At 41.1% G+C, this 22,507-nt stretch overlaps 1 protein-coding gene and 1 long non-coding RNA gene across 3 annotated transcripts in view; one reads left to right on the top strand and one right to left on the bottom strand.

Moving 5' to 3' along the window:
* The window catches only part of ATP8B1 (ATPase phospholipid transporting 8B1), a 53,511-nt gene extending 42,061 nt beyond the window's left edge, over window positions 1–11,450 (top strand). For both annotated transcript variants that reach the window (XM_016223519.2, XM_087819120.1), the window contains 6 exons: window positions 3,432–3,655; window positions 4,715–4,798; window positions 5,648–5,893; window positions 6,207–6,345; window positions 8,472–8,602; window positions 9,779–11,450. In XM_016223519.2, the coding sequence (XP_016079005.1) occupies window positions 3,432–3,655; window positions 4,715–4,798; window positions 5,648–5,893; window positions 6,207–6,345; window positions 8,472–8,602; window positions 9,779–9,997 (1,043 nt within the window). In that variant the 3' untranslated portion in view covers window positions 9,998–11,450. The remainder of the gene's footprint in view (window positions 1–3,431; window positions 3,656–4,714; window positions 4,799–5,647; window positions 5,894–6,206; window positions 6,346–8,471; window positions 8,603–9,778) is intronic.
* The window catches only part of LOC148092789 (uncharacterized), a 61,477-nt gene that overhangs the window by 37,165 nt on the left and 1,805 nt on the right, over window positions 1–22,507 (bottom strand). The window contains exon 2 of the long non-coding RNA XR_015714834.1: window positions 12,135–12,261. This is a non-coding gene — a long non-coding RNA (uncharacterized LOC148092789). The remainder of the gene's footprint in view (window positions 1–12,134; window positions 12,262–22,507) is intronic.

The following is a 22,507-nucleotide window of genomic DNA, read 5'->3' as shown; positions in this document are numbered from 1 at the left end:
CCCGCTCAGCATCCTTTTCTGAGGCTTCCTCCTTGCCTTTGCTCAATGTTAGGATGTCACCACTGGGAGACCTGGAGTGAGCTCAGAGTAACACATCTGGCATTGAAGCAAAGCTCCAAAATAGTCTCACCGTCCTCCTGACCTCCCTGGAAGACTGCCAAGGGTCCTTCTGCTGGTCGGAGGACCCTGGGTCCCCATCACACAGAGGAGGACAGTTGTGTTGGTGTTAAAGTATGTGGAACCAAACCCTCATCAACACGTCTGAATCCTGGTCCTTTTGTCTCCCTGTGTTACTGCAAGGGAGATCTTGTAAGGAACACACCCGAACTAGGGAGACCTGAATACTTCTTCCTACGGCCAACATGCTCAGCTGGAAACAAGAAAATTATCTCTGATGTCACCTCCAGCTTTGTGACTGTTGTTAGAACGAACGATTACATGGTTACATACGTACACGCACATCCTGTTGTGCTGGGAGGCCTAATGCATTATGTATAACTAGATTTTATATTCAGCCTGTTCTGTGACTCATGCATCTGTCTTTCTTTTCTTAGAGTCTCTTCTCCTCCTCCTTGGTATATACTAAGAACATTCCAACTTTATCTTCAACAGGAGTCAGCTGTACAATGTACGAATTCTTCTCTATTATGTGTGACCACTGCCAGTTTAATTCCTCTCCACTGTGTTTTGCATGTGCTCCTGCTATCACGCAAATGGTATCTCTTGCTCTGAATTAGACCCGTTTCTTTCCTCTGTATCCAGCTCTTTCTCTTCCATTATATATCAAGATAACTAGTTGGGCGCAAAGAGCAAGGAACTCAAGCATTATTTGCAGTTATAATGCAGACTCTTAGATGTTGGGGGAAGAGGGGGTTTACCGTGCAGATTTACCTTCTGATTTTGATTTAGACTTGAAAATATTTTTTTCCTGTTGAGTTCACCAATTGATAGCAAAGAAATCACAAAAGTCAACATAGATAACCATATAGAGACTTGTTTTTCATAAGCTGTCTTACACATTTTATTAAGTTCTGTTATATGGCAGGTGCTTTTATATATAACCTATGGAGCATCCATTTGTGACAAAAATCAAGGAAACTCCGAGGTGTCCTTGGGAATCAGTAGCTTTATCCAAGTACTTTTAGTGCCTTTTTGTAAAAAACTGTCATCTGTTTCAACTGCATCAAGAACTATTTACAGGGGCAAAATGTTGTTTATAAAGAAGTAGAGTGAAATTTAATTGTCCAAAAAAAAAAAAAATCTGACCATTTGCTAACAGGTTTCGTGTTGGGCAGTGCAGTGCAGTAGAAGTTGAGGGAATTGAAGCCCACCATGTTTTTGCCCCTAACAAAGACCCAAGGACTCTCATAGCTGCCCTCTTCCTCTCGTGCCTAAGTCATCCACTGGCTGGTGGGTCGTTTGTCTGGGTCTAAGACCCTGAGAATGAACAAGCAGCATAAAAGAGGTGAGAGAGAGGCAGAGTGGCTTGAGGAAATGATCTGTTTGTGAAGGAATTATGAAGGAGTCTACTGGTGAGGGACTTGAAACCACATTTGGAACTTCAGGAAAATCTAGGTGTCTATATTTAGATTTTAAGGGGAAAGCCAGTGTGACCTTATGATGTGCATCTGCTCAGTTGCCTTGAATCACCCTCTGAATCATTTCACATACTGTCCTTGGTCTGCTCAAAAGAAAGTTTGGACCAGATACCAGGGCCTGTGGCAGGCGTTCCTCGGCCTCAGCTCCAACAGAATCTCGACATTTCCCTCTGTTGCTTGTTCAGGAAAGCCAGCCATGGTTCAGTAGGAAAAGAGGAGTTGGCAGTCCTGACTGGTCAACTGAACCATTTGTGTGTTTTGAAAGAGATCATAAATATTGAATGAGATGCAATTTATTATATTTTTTAGAATTGCAAAGTGTTGTTGAAAACCTTGGTTTGTATAAGTGACTACATTTTTGCCAGGCCTTCCTTGTGTTCTGCAGACAGGGTCGAATTTTGGGGGATTCTTTTAGTTGGAAACACTGCTGGGTTGGCAGTCACTTCTCAGGGTCTGAGTAATAGGTTGTGTTCTCCAAACACATGTTCTCTACATGATCTCACTGTCTTCACTTTCATGACTCCTGCGACCTAGAAAAAATGTGGAACTCTCTACATTGAGTATGTGATCTGATGACGATTGGAACGATGGATAAAACTGTGACTCATTTTTTATCTATTCCAGAAACCTTCCCCACTACATTAAAAAGAAAAAGTGTCTTAAAGTAATGATAGGCCATGAATACATTTTGAAAGTTTAATATAACTCTTTTGATTACATATGTTGGGACATAACTAAAGCTACCTTAAGACAAAAATAAATTTATTTTACAAGACACAAAGATGTCTCATGCTGCCCAAGAAGCCAGGCCTCATAAGATGCTGGAGGCAGGAACTGGAGCTTCACCAGGAACCCCACGTCTGTCTGCCTCTTCCTCTCTCTGATATCATTTCTCTGCTTCAGAACCCCTCAGAAATATATCCATCCCACACCTCAAGAACTTACGTTAAAGTTTCAAACACCAACACACCAAAATCCTAGTTCCAAATGCCAACAGACTGGCTCAGCTGGGTTTTCTATCAGTCAAGGCACAGGACAGGAAACAGACCCTTTGAGGTATTTTAAGCAGAAAGTGATTAATACAGAGCACTGGGTACTCATAAAAGCTCTGGATAGACTAAAAAGCCTGGTTTTAGGCTAACATCGGGTATTATTCACTAGAGATTCTACTGTAAGTCCTCTGAAGAGCTTTTCAATTAAGAAGCCTTTGCAGTTGTCGGTCAACATCTGGCAGCTAGACAGTGGACATGAACTCTATTGTAGAAATGCCAAAAATAGCAAGTGATGCTAGGCTTAGATTCACTTCTGCTTCCAAGGGTCAAGTGGGTCAAAATAGTGGAATTTAATTCACAAAGAGAACCTAGCTGTAAGGGAGTCAAAGCAGTGTAGGGTTTCTATTTGCATCCCCATCTCCCATTAGAACAGGGTGGAATGAAGGTTGAGAGCCAATCCAAAGTATCTACCTTAGATTATGTATCTGTCCATGGCTGACGCAGCGTCGGCTAGGGAGTCAGGGACACGCTAGTACACATGGGTGCCTGGGCCTCACCCTGTGGGTGATGGCTTATGAGCTGGGCAGATAATCCAAATGGAATTCCCCACCCACCTGAGATCCTTTCACAAATACTTATGGAGGCTCAACCCCGTGCTCTGGCAACTAGTACCTCTGACTTTGAAATGAGTTCAGAAGCTGGTGTGGGGGCTGGTGAGCAAGACTTTTCGTATTATTCCATGCATGTCAAATTTTTGTTTTGCTATGGAAACATGATCATCTCAATGTTTTGCCTTCCAATAGGCTTATGACTAACATCATCCTCTCCCTCTGCCCTCTAGCTGCCCACATCGGTGTTGGAATAAGTGGACAAGAAGGCATGCAAGCTGTCATGTCAAGTGACTATTCCTTTGCTCAGTTCAGATACCTGCAGAGACTGCTGCTGGTGCATGGCCGGTGGTCTTACATCAGGATGTGCAAGTTCCTACGATACTTCTTTTATAAAAACTTTGCATTTACTTTGGTTCATTTCTGGTACTCCTTCTTCAATGGGTACTCTGCACAGGTAATATTGTTATTGTTTGATTGGCAGTTTCTGGTGTTCTGTTTCTTAACAGCTGAGGCACAGATCAAGATAGATTACTTTCCTAAAATGTTTCTGGTGCTTTAACAATGTTTTATTTGGCCTTTAAAAGGGCAGAGTTTGTTCCTGGTCTGTTGGCTTTTTTGTGTCTTTACCGTGACCTTAAATGCTTTTCTAAGTTACCTTGCCATTAAAGAACAATGATAACAAATTGTTCAACTTTCTAAGTGTAAAATTATATTGAGACCAAGGCTAGAGGGATTATGTAAATTTTAGATGATCATAGATCTATTATCAGGTCCCCATTTGTTGCTGGATTTTTTTAGTTTTTGCTGAAACTGGAATGGTGGGCATATGTAGTATGTTAAAATGGTGATACAGTAGTTCAATATTATTAGTAAAAAATGAACCTCAGTGTCTGTGATTGTCCAAACCTCTTTGATGCTGTGTCACAGCATCAGAACAGCCTCAGAAACCAGGGCCAGGAGTGACCTTGAGCAGGGCTGGGGCCTTCTTCCTGTTTCCGTGCAGGACTGTATTTAACTGCTGGTGCTGAGTAAGCCTGTTTCCTCCTTCCCGCCCTGAGGATGGGTGTGTGCACAGCCTTACTTACCCCTTTCAGAAGCATTGTTTTACAAAATGTTTGAGTGGCAATGCTGGACTTGCAAGATAAAAGAATTTGAATGGTACTTATGTGCTTTTGAACAGGTTATTATGTATTCTAATTCATTAAGGGACATAAAAAGGATTTGAACACTGACTTGATTTCCAGCTTTATTCAAATAGACTCCTTTCCCAAAAACTTGTTGGGGTACATCCCCCCACTTATTTAAGGAGAAAATTCGTTTCTGTGGAATGGTTTTTTATTTTGTCCATTACATAGAAACAGACTCATACCTTCTGCGAGTGTAGATGAGGGGAGTTTACTAGGGCAGAAGTCCCACTCAGCCGGGGGATCTCCCTGCTTTGACAGAGCAGGTGAATGCACGTCGACTAGGCTGCCAGTGGTTCTTGGTGACACGCTCTGTAATCTCCCCGCAGACTGCATATGAAGACTGGTTCATCACCCTCTACAACGTGCTGTACTCCAGCCTGCCCGTGCTCCTCATGGGGCTGCTCGACCAGGTAGGAGCCTTGTGCTGACCAGGACACTCTGAATGCCCCTTAGAGGAGGTCAAAGCGAGTGTTGTAATGCATTCTTTCGGTTTTCACTTGGTTCTGAGTAAACCCTATTCTGTTGTCGAGCGAAGAGTGGATACTGTGCTTCCTGTTGAATAGTAAGAAAAGAGGAGTTCTGTGCCTGGGTTGAATTCATTGATAGGAGTTGATAATCTTCCTTTGGATATCAAGACTTTCTTGATAATACACCTGGCAGTATAATATGTCTCTATAACAACTTATTTTTAAATAAACACTTTCCAAAACTTATGTAATTCCCAAATTAGTACACATTCTATCTAGTAGTAATTCTTAGAGAAAGTGCTTTAATGAATAAAAAGAATAATTTGGAATGAACTACTTTCCCAAAGAATTAGAAACAATATATTCTCTGAGGAGGTAAAGATAGCCTCCCTACGTTTTTTGACATTACTAATTTGCTTTCTTTCCATAAATAGCAAAATAACATACTTCCTTGGACTAAAGTAATGATGTTGATCTCTGTACAGTGAAACTATTCATGACTTATCTTGTTTAGTTTTTGCCTTCATAAAACCCAAGTTGAAACTGTGTGTCCTAGCCAGGTAGCTCAGTTGGTCAGAGCGCCGTCTCCATATGCCAAGGTTGCGGGCTGGATTTCCAGTCAGGGCACATACAAAGCAGCAACCAATGAATGCGTAAATAAGTGGAACAACAAATCTTTCCCCCTGCCTCTAATTCAATTTATTAAGTAACTTTGTGACATGTAAGTTGTATTTCTGAGTTCTTTGGTTCTTGATGGACAGTACACAACTCTTCTTGTGTTTTCCCCTTAAGGATGTGAGTGACAAACTGAGCCTCCGATTCCCTGGATTATATGTAGTGGGACAAAGAGACTTACTATTCAACTATAAGAGATTCTTTGTAAGCTTACTGCATGGGGTCTTAACATCAATGATCCTCTTCTTCATACCTCTGGGAGCTTATCTACAAACCGTGGGACAGGATGGAGAGGCGCCTTCAGACTACCAATCTTTTGCTGTCACAATTGCCTCTGCTCTTGTGATAACAGTTAATTTCCAGGTATGTGGTTTTGGTCACCTGTTTTCAACATCTGTTGGTACCTGTATTTCTGTACATAGATCAGTGTGCATGTCCAGCTGGCTCCCTCCCTCCAACTGAGCCTCTGCCACTTTACAAAATATGAATGCTGTTTTCACCCCTTATAACCAAGCACATTCACTACTTCTTGCTTGAGCCAGAGATAGTTCGATTGTTCAGTATTCCAGCCAAATCATGCCTAAACTGCCCAATTCTGTTTTCAGAATCCTTAGATCCTTTATTTCTTGCTAATTCTCCAAAGTGAGTGCTCTGTTTTTCTCTGGTTTTCCAACAGATTGGCTTGGATACTTCTTATTGGACTTTTGTGAATGCTTTTTCAATTTTTGGAAGCATTGCACTTTATTTTGGCATCATGTTTGACTTTCATAGTGCTGGAATACATGTTCTCTTTCCATCTGCATTTCAATTTACAGGTTGGTATTTTCTAAATTCCAAAAGTAAATGTACAGAAAAATATCATTAGACTCTGATATAACTTCTGGGTGAGTAAAAACACAGACTGTAAATGATTGCAAGTGAAAGTTAATGTCCTGAGTAGAAATTGAATGATGGTGGTGGGCTGGGTGGTAATGTGGTGGGAGGAAAGCAAATTAAATAAACTTAAGCTATAATTGTGTACCTTTTAAGTTAGATAAAAGCTCCCCCTCTTATAAAACCTAATATTGGTAGCTTATTGGGAAATTGAGAATACATGGATTGCTGGTAGCACTACAGTACAGTTTAATTGTTCCAAAACACTACCTTGAAAAACATAATGAACTATACAATTTTTGCACATTGACCAATATTTCCACTTGGGGAAAATACTCTAAGTACAACACACCAAATTTTGAAAAGATAATCTGTACAAAGATTGTACCACAACATTTCTAAATGTTTTTTAAAAATGAAAATAACCTGAAGGCCTAAGAATATCAATTTAGTTAATCAAAGTACGAATCCCCTATGATAGATTTCCAGAACTCAAAAGTGGGCGACATCACTGGAAATGTGTATGCAGAGCAGTACAGTTACAAAAAAACCAATAGTTTACAACTGTATAAAATATTACACACTGACAAATGCTAGGATGAATTTGAGTTGATAAGTATCATAAATATTATAATATCATGAATTGGGAATTATGAACTTATTTTGAATATAGTAGCTAGGATTTACAATGGCCAAAAAAATTCCCCATAGACTTGTTTTCCTGTAAAAGATTAGTTTCTTTTTTTTTACGACCAGTTGTTGGACTATAAAAGACAGATGCTGTGGTAACCCTTTTCTTCTTGGGGTTGAGTTTTTTTTTTTTTAATATATCTTTATTGATTTCATAGAGAGGAAGGGAGAGGGACAGAGATAGAAACATCAATGATGAGTCATTGATCAGCTGCCTCCTGCACGCCCTTGACTGGGGATCAAGCCTGCAACCCGGGCATGTGCCCTAACCAGGAATCGAACCCTGATCGCCTGGATCCTAGGTCGACGCTCAACCGCCGAGCCACGCCTGGCCGGGAGAGAGATCATTTTTTTAAGACATTTTTCTTTAGTGACTCTTAAAATTTTAGTGCCCAGTGACTTAGACTATCCCCATAGGGAGTGGTTTTTAAACTCAGACACATTTATTGGTGTAAAATTCACATTTAAAAAATACGATACCTATATAATTTTATTAACCAATGCCACCCCAATAAATTCAATAAAAAATAAATTTTTTAAAAAAATCATTATTTTTATTTATTTATTTTTAAAAATATATCTTTATTGATTTCCGAGAGAGGAAAGGAGAGGGAGTGAGAGAGATAGAAACATCAATGATGAGAGAGTCACTGATAGAGCCCGAAACCCGAGCATGTGCCCTGACCGGGAATCAAACTCTGATCGCCTGGATCCCAGGTCGACACTCAACCACTGAGCCACGCCCGGCTAGGCAAAAATCATTAGTTTTAGAAACTTAGTGTAGAAAATGTTGTGACCTTATTATATTATGGAAGTGAACTGTTACTTCCTCTGACAACTTGAAGTCAAACTGCAGTGGGAAACATCTGGCTCTCGTCTGTCAGATGTGAGTCTTAATTCAGAAGCAAAGTACTTCTCCAGGAACTCAATTTCCTTACATAGCAAAGAGGGTAATACTCATTTCTCAGAACTGATTACACAGCCTGATCTGTATCAAACACCTAGCCTAGCACACAAATGGCAGTGCCTGTTAATATTTAGAGTGTCACACCAAAACTATAAATTAGAAAGTGCTACTTTAAACTCCTGAAAAAATTCAGATTGCCTAATTCTGCATTTTTAATCAATACGCGATCAACAAATGCAATTTTTTCTTTATTTGTTCAGTTATGCACATTTGCCTTGTGCAAACTTGCCTTCCAACTTTTGCTTTGCTTAATCAGATTTTAAAATGTTGATGCATGAGCAGTGATAGGATGTTTTGGGAGGGTAATCTGGTTGTAAAACTTCACAACAGAGAATGCAATTATGGACTATGGGACAGAACCTATGCCCTTAGGATGAAAGGACCCCTGTGACTCCTCCACATTTCTTACAGGCACAGCTTCAAATGCTCTAAGACAGCCCTACATTTGGTTGACCATCATTTTGACCGTTGCTGTGTGCTTACTGCCCGTCGTTGCCATCCGTTTCTTGTCCATGACCATTTGGCCATCAGAAAGTGATAAGGTATAGAAAAAATAGTCTTTCTCCTGGCTCTGACTGCCCAGCACAGAAATCAAAAGAGAATTTCCCCAAAACAGCTTTCCTGCACAATTCTAAGCTTTTGGGGAGTTTGGTATGAATATTTTTCATGACTATTTTTCTTTCTTTAACTCCATCTTGCAAATAAGTCTTTTGGGGTTGGCATTTTTGTTTGCTTCCTCTTTGTTACAAAAATTATCAAACATAAAGGGGAGAATAGTATAGAACACCCATGTATCCTCTCAATTTAACAATTACACTATTAACATTCTGCCATGCAAATAGGTTGGGTTGGGTTTTTTTTTTCTTCAAAGAAAAATGTGACCTTGCAGCTGGATCCTTTGAGATACAAGTAACAGAAAACTGGCTGAACAATAATGTATCACCTCAACTCACATAGTAATTAGCAGGCTTCAGGCTCTATTGATGAGCAACTTAATGTCATCAAAAAGTACTAGGGGTTTTTCCATCTCTCCCTTCTGCTATCTTCATTATTAGTTTCATCTTGAAGTGGGAGGATGGCTCTAGAGCAGTTCCCAACATTTCATCCTGACTTGTCAATATCCAGGGGATTACTCTATCACTTTCCCTTAGGAGCCTGGGAGCTTAGCATGGAAAGGCCCAACACACTTCCCTCCAGTCTTACTGGCCAGAATTAGGTCACATGCTCATTCCTGGCCTAGTACTGAGCAAGGGAAATCAATCAGTCCCAGTCCTGGAAGTGGTGTTCACATCCCAGAAAGAAGGCAGCTGAAGGATGGGGGACCTGTAGGCAACCTGCAGTAACCAATGGATATCCCTTTTCCACTGACAAATGTACAGAGTAGAAACAACGGAAAGAATTTTCTCCTGAAACTGAACTGGTCTGATTTAGAAATTAGAAAGAACAGGACCTTAGGAGCTTAGATTCCCCATCTTCTAGCTCTGAGGCCTTGGAAACCTCACATAACCCATTTCCCTCTCCCTCTCTCCATTTCCTCATCTGTAAAGTGAGGGCGATGACGTGAGCCTCAACATGGTGTGGGAAAGCCTGGAATAGGTGCCCCATTAATGTTAGCTCCTGTCCCCATCCTTGTGGCCAAGCTTCTTCTGCCATCACAGGCCTTCATCTCCATTCCATCAGCCAGTCCTTTTAGCCTTGTCCCATCTCTCCCTCTGTAGATTCAGAAGCACCGCAAACGATTAAAAGCAGAAGAGCAGTGGAAGCGGAGGCCGTTCCGTCGCGCTGTGTCGTCCAGGCGCTCGGCCTATGCCTTCTCCCACCAGCGGGGCTACGCAGACCTCATCTCCACCGGGCGCAGCATCCGCAAGAAGCGCGCACCGCTGGACGCAATCATCGCCGATGGGACGGCAGAATACAGGCGAACTGTGGAGAGCTGATGCGCGGGCCTCAAACTGGCCCGAAGCGAAACAATCACCCAAAGGAAACGTCTATTTTTTTATGAAATTCTCAGGACTAGTTTTAAAAATTGAACTTGTCACAAGGCCTTTGAAGACATAATCTTGATGACAAACTACTTGGGTTGGACTATTAAGCAATAGCAAAGCCAAGAATTCCTTTTTAAAAGTCCTATTGTTCAACTATTTAAGTTCATTAGGATTCAAAGGGAACTTTGTAACCCCATCTCAATCTAGGACAACAGAATTAGAAAACGTCTTGTATTTCAATTCAAATGATATTGCATTATAAAATCAGAATTCAATTATTCAGTCTGGGATCATCCACATGAATTTCCCAGAGGCTGTTTTTTTTCCTATAGGCTACCTTTTAACAAAGCTCTTTCATTTATGATGGTAATGACAGCAGATTCCTGAATGTTCACCTGGAGCTCAGTGGTCCGTGGCTTTTTCAGAGTTGTCCATGGGCTAATGGCTTCATGCTCTCAAACTGGTTTAATAATTCAGTTCAATCAAGGAAAACTACTTCAAATTTCGTAAGTACAAGATTCCAGTCTGTTTTGGTTTACTACGAGGTTAAAAGAGCACACTACATACCTTTACTATTACTCTCCCATATTACTATAGCCACTTCCTGTAGTACCAGGTGAGTTTGTTCCCTACTTTCATTTAAAAAAAAAAAATCATTTAAATATTTATGGGCTTTTAAAAAAAGTTTTTAAAAACTGAGGATATCAGTGATACATTGCAGAATATTTTGCAAAGCTTTCTTTTGAAAAGCAAACGTTGTGCCTGCCTATATGCAAAGTATTTTATAAGAGACTTGAACAGAGACCTCATTCTTTTTCACTTGTCAGATCTTAAGAGAAAAGGCTGCTGGTAGCTACATTTCTAAGACTGAGAGGCAAAGGTTATTTTTCCAGAAACTCTTCTCATTCTATGTCGTTCACACGGTTTCCCTGTTTTAGTAAACATGCAGAAGTGTTTTTCAATATTTCTGTTCTTTAGGCTGCAAACGTTCACAATATCTGTCCCACTGAATTCCTATCAGGAAATCTCAGCATGTACATAGTTCATTTTCTAGGTATGATAAAAGAATGTATGGCTCTTTATGGAAGAAAATTTTTGAAAGTTTACAACTTTTCTTTATCTTGTAAATAAAAAAAATTTTAAGTTGTTTTTGTGTGTGTGTGGAAAGAAAAGTTAGCTTGTGTAATTCTGTTTCAGATTTCTCTCCCGTCTTGTGAATTGTGGGAAAGGTCGACAATTCAAATGTGTCAAAGACTTATGTTGCTGGGTGCAATATTAACAATTTAAAAATGCAAATTGCTTTGGGTAAATTATTTCTACATTCTGTAAATCTGAGATTTAATGTATATTTTTGTTTAAAAAATAAAATGATTTAGTAAAATCTCTGGAAAATACAATCTTTTAAAAAACTTTTAGGTTGGGTTATTTCACAGTTGTATATATGACGTAAGAATTTAGGCCTGCAAGGTTTCTAAAGGAACTGTGGGGTCCTCAGGTGGTGAGAAATAAAGGCAGGGATGGAGTACGGCATGTGAGGGAGGATGACTAAGAAAAGGTGGTCAGACTTTAAGGAAGACAGTAGAGATTCATAAACTTAAGTCGGTAAAGCAATGGCAGGGTTGAGAGGATTAACTCCAACTTTAAAGGAAGTTTTACTGGATGGCGGAAGATTGAGTGGAAGCTACACTGACACACTCCCAGGACCAAACTGGAATTACAGCTAAAATATAATCAACTGAATAATCAACTGGATACTAACTGGGGAGCATCCTCATAACCAAAGAGGAAAAGTGGAGACCGCATAGAGACTGGCAGGAAGCACAGAGGTGCAAGAGGGCTGGCAAGTTTTACACAGGCAGCAGCTAAAGGTCTGGAGGAATATCTCAGCTGTGGGGGTTCCCGCTGTGAACTCTGGGGCCTAAACCCCAGGCTGGGCTTTCCAACCAAGAGCATCAGAACTGAGAATGGTGCCCCAATAACACCTGGCTGCGAAAAACAGCAGGGTTTCCGTCTGCCAGGGAGAGATGACTGGAAATGCAGGCACCTTCTGAAAGGGCCAATACACAAAGTTTTGTGTGGAGCCACTCACCTTGGGCTCCAGCAGGTGGAGGGCAGAGTAGACTAGAGTGGTCTGAGGAGAATCTGGGATTTCAGGCACTGGAGATGTAGCTCAGAGGGCAGCCATCTGGATTCCTGTGCTGAGTCATTCCCCCATACTGCAAAAGACATCTTTCTCAGGCATGCTTTGCTAGGCAGCTTCTGCCCAGTGGGGGAAGCAATTTCCCCACCCACTGGAAAAACTCTCGCCCCACCCTGTGGAGTTTGTGCCTTGCTGTGCTTTACAGCCAGAGGCTCATTAAGAAACTAAGAATAATCAGCCTGCAGGCAGAGGTGGACCTCTGGGAGCTTTCAGTCTTTGCCTGATCTGCTTCTAGAACAGGGCCTTGGAAAAGCAGCCTTTGGTGTGCATCTTGGTCTTGTTCAAACACACCCAGCCCCAGCAGAGGGAACCACAAGCCGTGAGTTGATAGCTCCAAATATGGTACTCAAGGCCAGTCACAAAGAGCATCTGACATTGGCCTGCAACAGAGACCCTTCAAAAAGACTGAGAGTCCTAAAAGATCTACCAGATACACAGAAACAAACCTAAATAGGCAGCCAAAATGGGGGACAAAAAAACAAGCCCCAAATGAAAGAAGGGAAGTCTCCAGAACAAGAGCTAAGTGAAATGGAGATAAGCAATCTATCAGATATAGTTCAGAATACTGATTGTAAGGATGCTCAACGGCATGAGAAAAGATAGAAACTATGAAGGATGATGTAACAGAAATAAAGAATACATTGGAAGGAATAAACAGCAGATTAGAGGAAGCTGAGGATCAGATCAGCAAATTAGAAGACAGGGTAGAAAAAATGACTCAATCAGAGATACAAAAAGAAGGGAGCTATGGACCAAAAAACAACCTGTAATATTGGCATCATAGGAGTCCTGGAAGGGGAAGAGAATAAGGAAGGGTTAGAGAATTTGTTTGAAGAAATAATAGCAGAAAACTTCCCTAACCCGGTGAAGGAAAAAGTCACACAAGTTCAGGAGGCACAGAGAGTTCCAAGCAAGAAGAACCCAAAAAGGACTGTGCCCAGACACATCATAATTAAAATGCCAAAAATTCAGGACAAAGAGAGGATCTTAAAGTTGGAAAAGAAAAGCAATCTGTTACCTACAAAGGAGTGCCCATAAGGCTGTCAGCTGATTTCTCATCAGAAACTCCACAGGCCAGACGGGAATGGCATGAAGTATTCAAGGTAATGCAAAACAAGGATATGAAGCCAAGACTACTCTATCCAGGAATGCTATCATTCAAAATAGATGGTGAAATAAAGAGCTTCCCAGACAAAAAAAAGGCTAAAGGATTTTATCACCACCAAACCAGCACTGCAAAAAATGAGAAGTACCTATCAATAATAACCTTAAATGTAAATAGATTAAATGCTCCAATCAAAAGGCATAGGGTAGCTGAGTGGATAAGAAAATATGACCCAATGCTGTCTACAAGAGACCCACCTCAGAACAAAAGACTCACACAGGATGACAGTGAAGAGATAAAAAAAAAAGTTTCCATACAAATGGAAACAAAAATAAAGTTGGGGTAGCAATACTCACATTGGACAAAAAAGACTTCAAAATGAAGACCATAACAAGAGATAAGAAAGGTCACTACATAATACTAAAGGGATCGATCCAACAAGAGGATATAACCCTGATAAACATATATGTACCCAATATAGGAGCACCTACATTTATAAAAAACTTCTGGAGGACTTTAAGGGAGAGATCGAGAGCAATACAGTCACAGTAGGGGACTTTAACATCCCACTGACTTCACTGGATAGATCTTCCAGATAAAAAATCAGCAAGGAAACAGTGACCCTAAATGACACACTACATCAGATGGATTTAATTGACAGAGAGCATTCCACAGCTACAGAATATACATTCTTCTCAAGTGCACACAGGACATTCTCAAAGATAGACCACATGTTAGGACACAAAACAAGTCTCTACAAGAAGATAAAAATCATATCAAGCATCTTCTCGGACCACAATGGCATGAAATTAGAAATCAACTACAATAAAAGCACTAAAAAACACATGGAGGCTAAATAGCATGTTTTTAAACAATGAATGGGTTACCAAAGAGATCAAGGAAGAAATCAAACAGTTCCTGGAAACAAATGAAAATGAACATATAGCAACCCCGAATCTATGGGACACAATGAAATTAGTCCTGAGAGGGAAGTTCCTACAGGTCTACTTCAAAAAACAAGAAAAACTTCTACTAAACTATCTAACGCTACAATTTAAAGGCTTAGAAAGAGAACAACAGAAAAAGCCCAGAACAAGTAGAAGGAAGGAAATAAAGATCAGAGCAGAAATAAATGACACAGAGACTGAAAAAACACACACAACAATACAAAAGATCAATGAAACCGAGTGCTGGTACTTTGAAAAGATAAACAAGATTGATGAACTTTAAGCCAGACTCATCAAGAAACAAAGAGAGAGAACCCAAAATAACAATATCAGAAACGAAAGAGGTGAAGTAACAACTGTCTCAAAAGAAATACAAAGAATTGTAAGAAAATACTACGAACCAACTATATGCCAAGCTGGACAACCTGGACAAATTCTTAGAAAAATACAACCTTCCAAAACCCAATTAGGAAGAGTCAGGAAATCTGAATAGGCCAATAACTGCTGATGAAGTTAAAGCAGTAATAAAAGAAAAAAAACTCCTAGCACACAAAAGCCTTGGTCCGGACGGCTTCACAAGGGAATTTTACCAAACATTCTAAGAACTAACACCTATCCTCTTCAAACTATTCCAAAAAATCCAAGAGGAAGGAAAACTTCCAAACTCTTTTTATGACGCCAGCATTAGCCCATCCCAAAACCAGATAAAAACACTACAAAGAAACTACAGGCCCATATCCCTGAGAAGTATAGACGCTAAAATCCTCATCAAAATCTTAGCAAATTGGATCCAACAATACATTACAAAGATCATATCATGACCAAGTGGGATTTATTCCAGGGATGCAAGGCTGGTATAATATTCACAAATCAATAAATGTGGTATATCACAAACAAAATGAAAAAAAAAATCATATGATCATAGCAATAGATGCAGAAAAAGTATTGGACAAAATCCAGCACCCATTTTTTATAAAAACTCTCAGGAAAGTGGGCATAGAGGGATCATACCTCAACATAATAAAAGCCATATGTGACAAACCTGCAGCCAACATCATACTCAATGGGCAAAAACTAAAAGCATTTCCCCAAAGAACAGGAACAAGACAGGGGTGTGCACTTTCACTCCTCTTATTCAACATAGTACTGGAAGTCCTAGCCACAGCAATCAAACAAGAAAACATAAATGGCATCCAAATTGGAAAGGATGACATAAAACTGTCATTATTTGCACATGACGTGATATTGTACATAGAAAATCCAAAACACTCCACCAAAAAAACTACTAGATTTAATAAATAAATGTGGCAAGGTAGCAGGATACAAAATTAACACCCAGAAATCGATGGCATTTTTATATACCAATAATGACCTCTCAGAAAAAGAAACTAAAAAAAACCCCATTTACCACTGCAACAAAAAAATTAAGATACTTAGGAATAAACTTAACCAAGGAGGTAAAAGGCCTGTATTAGGAAAACTACAGGACGTTGCAAAAAGAGATAGAGGAAGATATAAACTAATGGAAGAATATACCGTGTTGATGGAGCGAAAGAATTAACATCATTAAAATGTCCATGCTACCCAAAGCAATCTATAATTTCAATGTAACCCCTATTAAAATACCAATGGCATATTTCACAGATCTAGAACAAACACTTCAAAAATGTATATGGAACCAAAAAAGACCCCAAACAGCCACTGCAATCTTGAGAAGGAAGAACAAAGTTGGAGGGATAACAATACCAGATATCAAGGTATACTACAAAACCACGGTAATCAAAACAGCCTGGTACTGGCACAAGACCAGACATATAGATCAGTGGAAAAGTACAGAGAAACCAGAAATCAACCCAAGCCATTACACTCAATTAATATTGGACAAAGGAGGCAAGAGCATACAATGGAGTAAAGACAGTCTCTTCAATGAATGGTGTTGGGAAAACTGGACAGGTACATGCAAAAAAATGAAACTAGACCACCACCTTACACCATACACAAAGGTAAACTCAAAATGGATAAAAGACTTAAATGTAAGATGCAAAACCATAAAAATCCTAAAAGAAAACATAGACAGTAAAATCTCAGACATCTCCTGTAGCAATATGTTAGCTGACACATCTCCTAGGGCAAGAGAAGCAAAGGAGAAAATAAACAAATGGGACTACATCAAAATAAAAAGCTTCTGCACAGCAAAAGAAACCATCAACAAAACAAAAAGGGAGCCCACTATATGGGAGAACATATTTGCCAATGACACATCTGATAAAGGGTTAATATCCAAAACATAGGGAGAAACAAGATGGCGCCGTAGGTAACAGTTGCACCTGCCGCCTCCCACAACCACATCAAAATTACAACTAAAATACAGAACCACCATCACTCAGAACCTCCTGAAATCTGGGTGAACAGAAGCCCTACAATCAGGGAACTGAAGAAGCACCAAGAGTGGTAGGAGGGACGCAGACGCGGGCGGATCGGGGTTGAATCCTGGAGACCCGGCCACAGGCCCACACCCGGTGCCGCGGTTGAAACCCAGGAGGGAATCTCTGCGGTGGGGGTTTCCTGGAGGAGGGGTCCCAGCCCCACAGCAGGCCCCCAGCCCAAGGCTCCAGGGCCGGGAAGAGGAGTCCCCACAACTTCGGGCTGTGAAACCAGCAGGGACTGTCGCTAAGAGTAGCAGAGGCTGCAGGACCCCAGGGAGCTCGTCTAAAGGGCCTGAGCACAGACTCACTCAGACGCGCTCCCTCTGAGCCCCAGCGCCGGGCAGTAGCTTGAAAGGAACCTGGGACACTTGGGAGGAACTAACCTGTCTGAAATCCCGGTGAGAGGTGGAGGGGCAGCTACCTTCCAGGAAGAAGAGCTGGCAGAGGCCATGGCTCCTTTGGCAAGTCCTCCCTGCACACAGCTGGCAGGCAGGCGCCATATTTGAATCTCCAGCACCTGACTCCCACCTTTGGCCCCTCCCCTCCCCACCTGCAGCTCATCCAGGCCATTTCCAGTGGCTTTTCTATGCAAGTGACCTCTTGAGCCTCATGCTTAGGACTTTCCTAAAATCTCTCAAACAAGCAGCAGTGAGCCCCTTAGGACTTGATAAGTGGCCCCAGGCCTGGCACTAGCGGCAGCTGCATTGGCTCATAGCTTGGCCTCTTCTGGACAATGCAAAGCTCAGCACAAGTAGCAGCCAATTAGGGTTTGCTGTGTAGCTCATGCTGGGTGGCCCTGGGCAAGGCACTGGCACTGACTTTGCACCTCCTAGGAGGCCCCAGAGACAGTGCACCTGGTGGTCATACTCGACCACGCTGGATTACAACCCTACCACATCCACAAGTGACACTCACGGGGCGCACTTGGTGAACACCAAAGCTCCACTGAAGTAAATCCTGATCCATAGGGGTGTCTCCAGCACAGCAGCTCTCTGGCTGTAGTTGCAGCTGGTCCTCACAGCTGATTGGCCTGGGGGTCAGTTCCTCTCAGGGATGCCAACAGCAATCAAGACTCAACTACAACAGGACAGTGCACACAGCCCACACAGGGGAGCACCTAGAAGGCCCAGCTCAGGTGACTGGGGAGGCTGAGCCACTGGACCCTACAGGACACCTACTATACAAAGCCACTCTACAAATTCCAGAAGACACAGCAGCTCTACCTAATATATAGAAACAAACACCTGGAAGCAGCCAAAATGTGGAGGCAAAGAAACATGTCACAAAGGAAAGAACAGAAGAAATCTCTAGAAGAGGAACTAAATGAAATAGATCCAAGCAAGCTAACAGATACAGAGTTCAGAATTTTGTTTATAAGGATGTTTAAGCAGACTATTAGAGAAATAACTGAGAAAATCGATAACATAATAAAGTACCAATTTGAAATGAAAGCTACAGGAACTGAAATGAAGACTAATTTACATGGAATCAACAGTAGAGTAGAGGACGCTGAGAATCAAATCAGCAATTTGGAACACGAGGAAACAAAAAACACCCAACCAGAAGAGCAAAGAAAAAAGAATCCAGAAATACGAAAACAGTATAAGGAGCCTCTGGGACAACTTCAAGAGGCCCAACATTCGTATTATTGGGGTGCCAGAAAGGGAAGAAAGAAACCAAGGAATTGAAAACCTATTTGAAAAAATAATTACAGAAAACTTCCCCTACCTGGGGAAAGAAATAGGCTTACAAGTCCAGGAAGCACAGAGGGTCCCAAACAAGAGGAACCCAAAGAGGCCCACAGCAAGACACATCACAATTAAAATGCCAAAGTTTAGAGACAAAGAGAGAATCTTAAAAGCAGCAAGAGAAAAGCAGTTAGTTACCTAGAAGGACGCACCACACAACTGTCAGCTGATTTCTCAACAGAAACTTTGCAGGCCAGAAGGGAGTGGCAAGAAATATTCAAAGTGATGAAAAACATGGAACTACAACCAAGATTGCTCTACCCAGCAAAGCTATCATTTAGAATTGAAGGTCAAATAAAGAGCTTCACAGATAAGAAAAAGCTAAAGGAGTTCACCACCAGACCGGCACTACAGGAAAAGTTGAAGGGTCTTCTTTAAGAAGCTAATGAACAAAAGACTCTGATGACCTAAATAGATCCAGAGACATTGATGCATGCAACAGATGATCAAATTTCAGAGGATAGAGGGAAAGGAAGGTGGAGGGTGGGAAGAGGTTAACCAAAGAAGTTATATGCATAACCCATGGACACAGTTAATAACGGGGTGAAGGCCTGGGAAGGGGGTGGGAGCGAAGTCCAGGGGATCAATTGGGGGGGAAAAATGGGATACCTGTAATACTCGCAACAATAAAGATAAATTTAAAAAACAAAACCAAACAAAATATATAAGGAACTCATACAATTTAACAAAAGGAAGACAAACAATCCAATTAAACAATGGGCAAAGGACCTAAATAGACACTTCTCCAAAGAGGGCATACAGATGGCCAAGAGACATATGAAAATACGCTCAAAGTCACTAATCATCAGAGAGATGCAAATTAAAATGACAATGAGTTATCACCTCACACCTGTCAGAATGGCTCCCATCAAGAAATCAACAAAGGACACTGCTGGCGAGGATGTGGAGAAAAGGGAAGCCTAGTTCACTGCTGGTGGGATTGCAGACTGGGGCAGCCACTATGGAAGACAGTATGGAGTTTCCTCAAAAAATTAAATATGGAACTGCCATTTGAGCCAGTGATCCCACTTCTAGGAACATATCCTAAGAAACCCAAAAGACCAATCAGAAAGAACTTATGTACCCCACGTTCATAGCAGCGCAACTTACAATAGCTAAGATCTGGAAACAGCCCAAGAGGCCATCAGTAGGTGAGTGGATAAAAAAGCAGTGGGACATTTACACCATGGAATACTATGCAGCTGTAAAAAAGGATCTCTTACCCTTTGGGACATCATGGATGGAACCGGACAGTATTATGCTAAGCAAAATAAGCCAGTCAGAGAAAGACAAGTACCACATGATCTCACTCATATGTGGAATATAATGAACAAAATAAACTGATAAAATAGATCCAGAGACATAGAAGCATTGAACAGACTGAGGAATCTGAGAGAGAAGGCAGGTTGGGAGTGAGTGGGGAGAGATTACTCAAAGAAATTATATGCATAAATACATAACCCATGGACACAGACAATAGTATGCAGAAGGCCCAGGGGTGGGGCAGATGCGGGGTGGAGGGGATTAATGGGGAGAAAAAGGGGACTTCTGTAATACTTTCAACAATAAAGATAAATTAAAAAAATAAAAAGTTTTACTGGCCCAGCTGGCATGGCTCAGTGGTTGAGCTTGGACCTATGAAACAGGTGGTCACTATTTGATTCTGCGTTAGGGTGTATCCCCCAGCAGGGGGCGTGCAGGAGGCAGCCAATCAATGACTTTCATCATTGATGTTTCTACCTCTCCCTTCCTCTGTGTAAAATCAATAAAAAACATTTTTTTAAAAAAAAAGAAGTTTTATTGGGCATCTAATGTGTAATATGGAGAAATCTTTGATGAAAGGAAGAGTTAATAGATGTGGTACCCAATCTTCCGCAACCACCGCCCAGATCAGTCAGCAGCCATCAACATGGAGACTAGAGCCTCCACCACAAAAAGATTACAATCCCTAAAGGCTCAGATGATGATTAGCATTTTTAGCAATATTAAATTTAGGTAAGTACATTGGTTGTTTTTAAGTATAATGCTTCTGCACACTTAATGGCCTACATTATAGTGTAAACATAACTTTTATATGCACTGGGAAACCAATAAATGAGTGTGACTTGCTTTACTGTAACTTCATTACAATGCTCTGGAGCCAAGCCTGCATTATCAACAAGGGATGCTTGTGCATCATTTATACTTCAAAAGAAGCTGTTTAAAAACAGAAGTGGGGAGTGAGACTTCTACAAATGAAATTTTCTTTTTAATTTTTCTTAGTTTTGAATCATATGAATATATTATCTACTCCAAAAACTAAATAATAGAAATTATTTTTAAGCCAAAAAAGGATAGTTTGAGTTGGTATTTTCCCCACTTAAGTTAGAAATCCTCTCAAACTGAGAATCTCCATAACCTATAAATTTCTCACTAGACCAGCAACTCTGTTTTCTACTTTGCCCTTTTGAGTGACTGGGAATCCAAAGAGATGGTAGTGTCCTGTTCATGGTTATAGGACTGAGAGCAGTGTGTTAGGCTATTTATATGCAAACAGGTTTTCTCTGCCTTCAGAAGAGTCTGGGGAACCTCTTAAGGTCATGTCAAAGAAATGGAAGCTCCAACAGAATTTGAGAATGTTCCAGATTGAAAGACCAGTATAGATTTGCCTCTATGCTGTCCAATCATCAGGTAAGATGACCTCAGTAGTAAGATGCATGGGAAGAGATCACTGTTTAAAAATTATCAGGAATTTGGCCTCAAAACTTGAATAAAATTCTAACGCAGCTTTTCTAACATGGAGAGAAATCCAAACTGCCTGACCAAGGACAGTGGTTAAAAACCTAGGATGCACCTGCCAAATGCAGGATATGGGTTACTCACTCCAGATAACCTGTCTAGGGTCTCCGGTTGGAGAGATTACCAATGTTCCTTTTGGCCCCCAATACTGTTAAACAACAGAGTCACTCTGAAAGTGCTATCATAAGCCCTGGAACATCTCCTGGCTTCTTTTCCACTGGGGATTAAAGATATTAGATCTGGCTCATGAAACCAACCTGGGAGGGTTCTTTAGCCTAGCATTTCTCATCAGAAATAAATTCTACCAGGTGATCAACACCTGGTAGAACAGAGGATGATTTGCCCACTGGGAGTCATCTTGCAGTTTCATTCTGAAGTGGTTTTGCTGAGACAAGGTACATAATGAATAAACCAGTCTATGGAAACCCTATAGGAGGTTTCAGGTTACCATCCACTTTGGGATTCCCACCTGCCTTCAGCTTCCTCATTTAAACTTTGTGTGACCAACATGAAAACGTATGCTTACTGAAGAATTTAACGAAGTATCACTTAGGGCTATTTCTAATAGTAGAGTTTTGGTTCAGGTTTCTGGAAAAGTTGCATCAAGATTTCACCATTGCAAATATCTTGAGTAAACGTGGACCAAGAAGAACTCTTTTCAATTACCGGGTATGTCCAAGACTGGGATATTTCTTAGGATTTTGTGGCTTGGGGTGAAAATACTTTCATGACCTGCTCCAATAGCAAAAAATCTCACAAACCAAGAAATCATCAGCAGGGCTTTGAGGCCCCTAAGAGGCTCACCTCTTGCTAAACTGATGCAGTGATTGCTCTTCAAACTAACCTGGGGGAGGGAGTTCTTCCTCATTGCTCAGAGGACACAACTACTCCATTTTACTGTTGTCACCTCTCTTTTTTTGGTTAATCCTCACCAGAGGATGTTGTTTCCATTGCTTTTCAAAGAGAGCAGAAGAGCGGAGAGAGAGAAACAACGATGTGAGAGACACACGTGGATTGGTTGCCTCCCGCAAGCCCCCATCCTGGGGCCAGGGATCAAGCCTGCAACTGAGGTACAAGCCCCCACAGGAATCGAGCCCCAACCAGAATCGAACTGAGGCCCTTCAGTCTGAGGGCTGACACTCTAAGCACTTGAGCCAAAGCGACCAGGGCTGTTGTCACCTTTCTTAAAGGCTATCCCAAATCCCACACTGTACCGGGGATAATGCAGTGAAGAAATTATCTCAGGCCGATGTTAACT

This window comes from Miniopterus natalensis, chromosome 7 (genome assembly GCF_054644295.1).
Source record: "Miniopterus natalensis isolate mMinNat1 chromosome 7, mMinNat1.hap1, whole genome shotgun sequence".
NCBI lineage: Eukaryota > Metazoa > Chordata > Mammalia > Chiroptera > Miniopteridae > Miniopterus > Miniopterus natalensis.
Note: the sequence above shows the minus strand (reverse complement) of the source record. Positions and strands in the feature narration are given on the sequence as shown.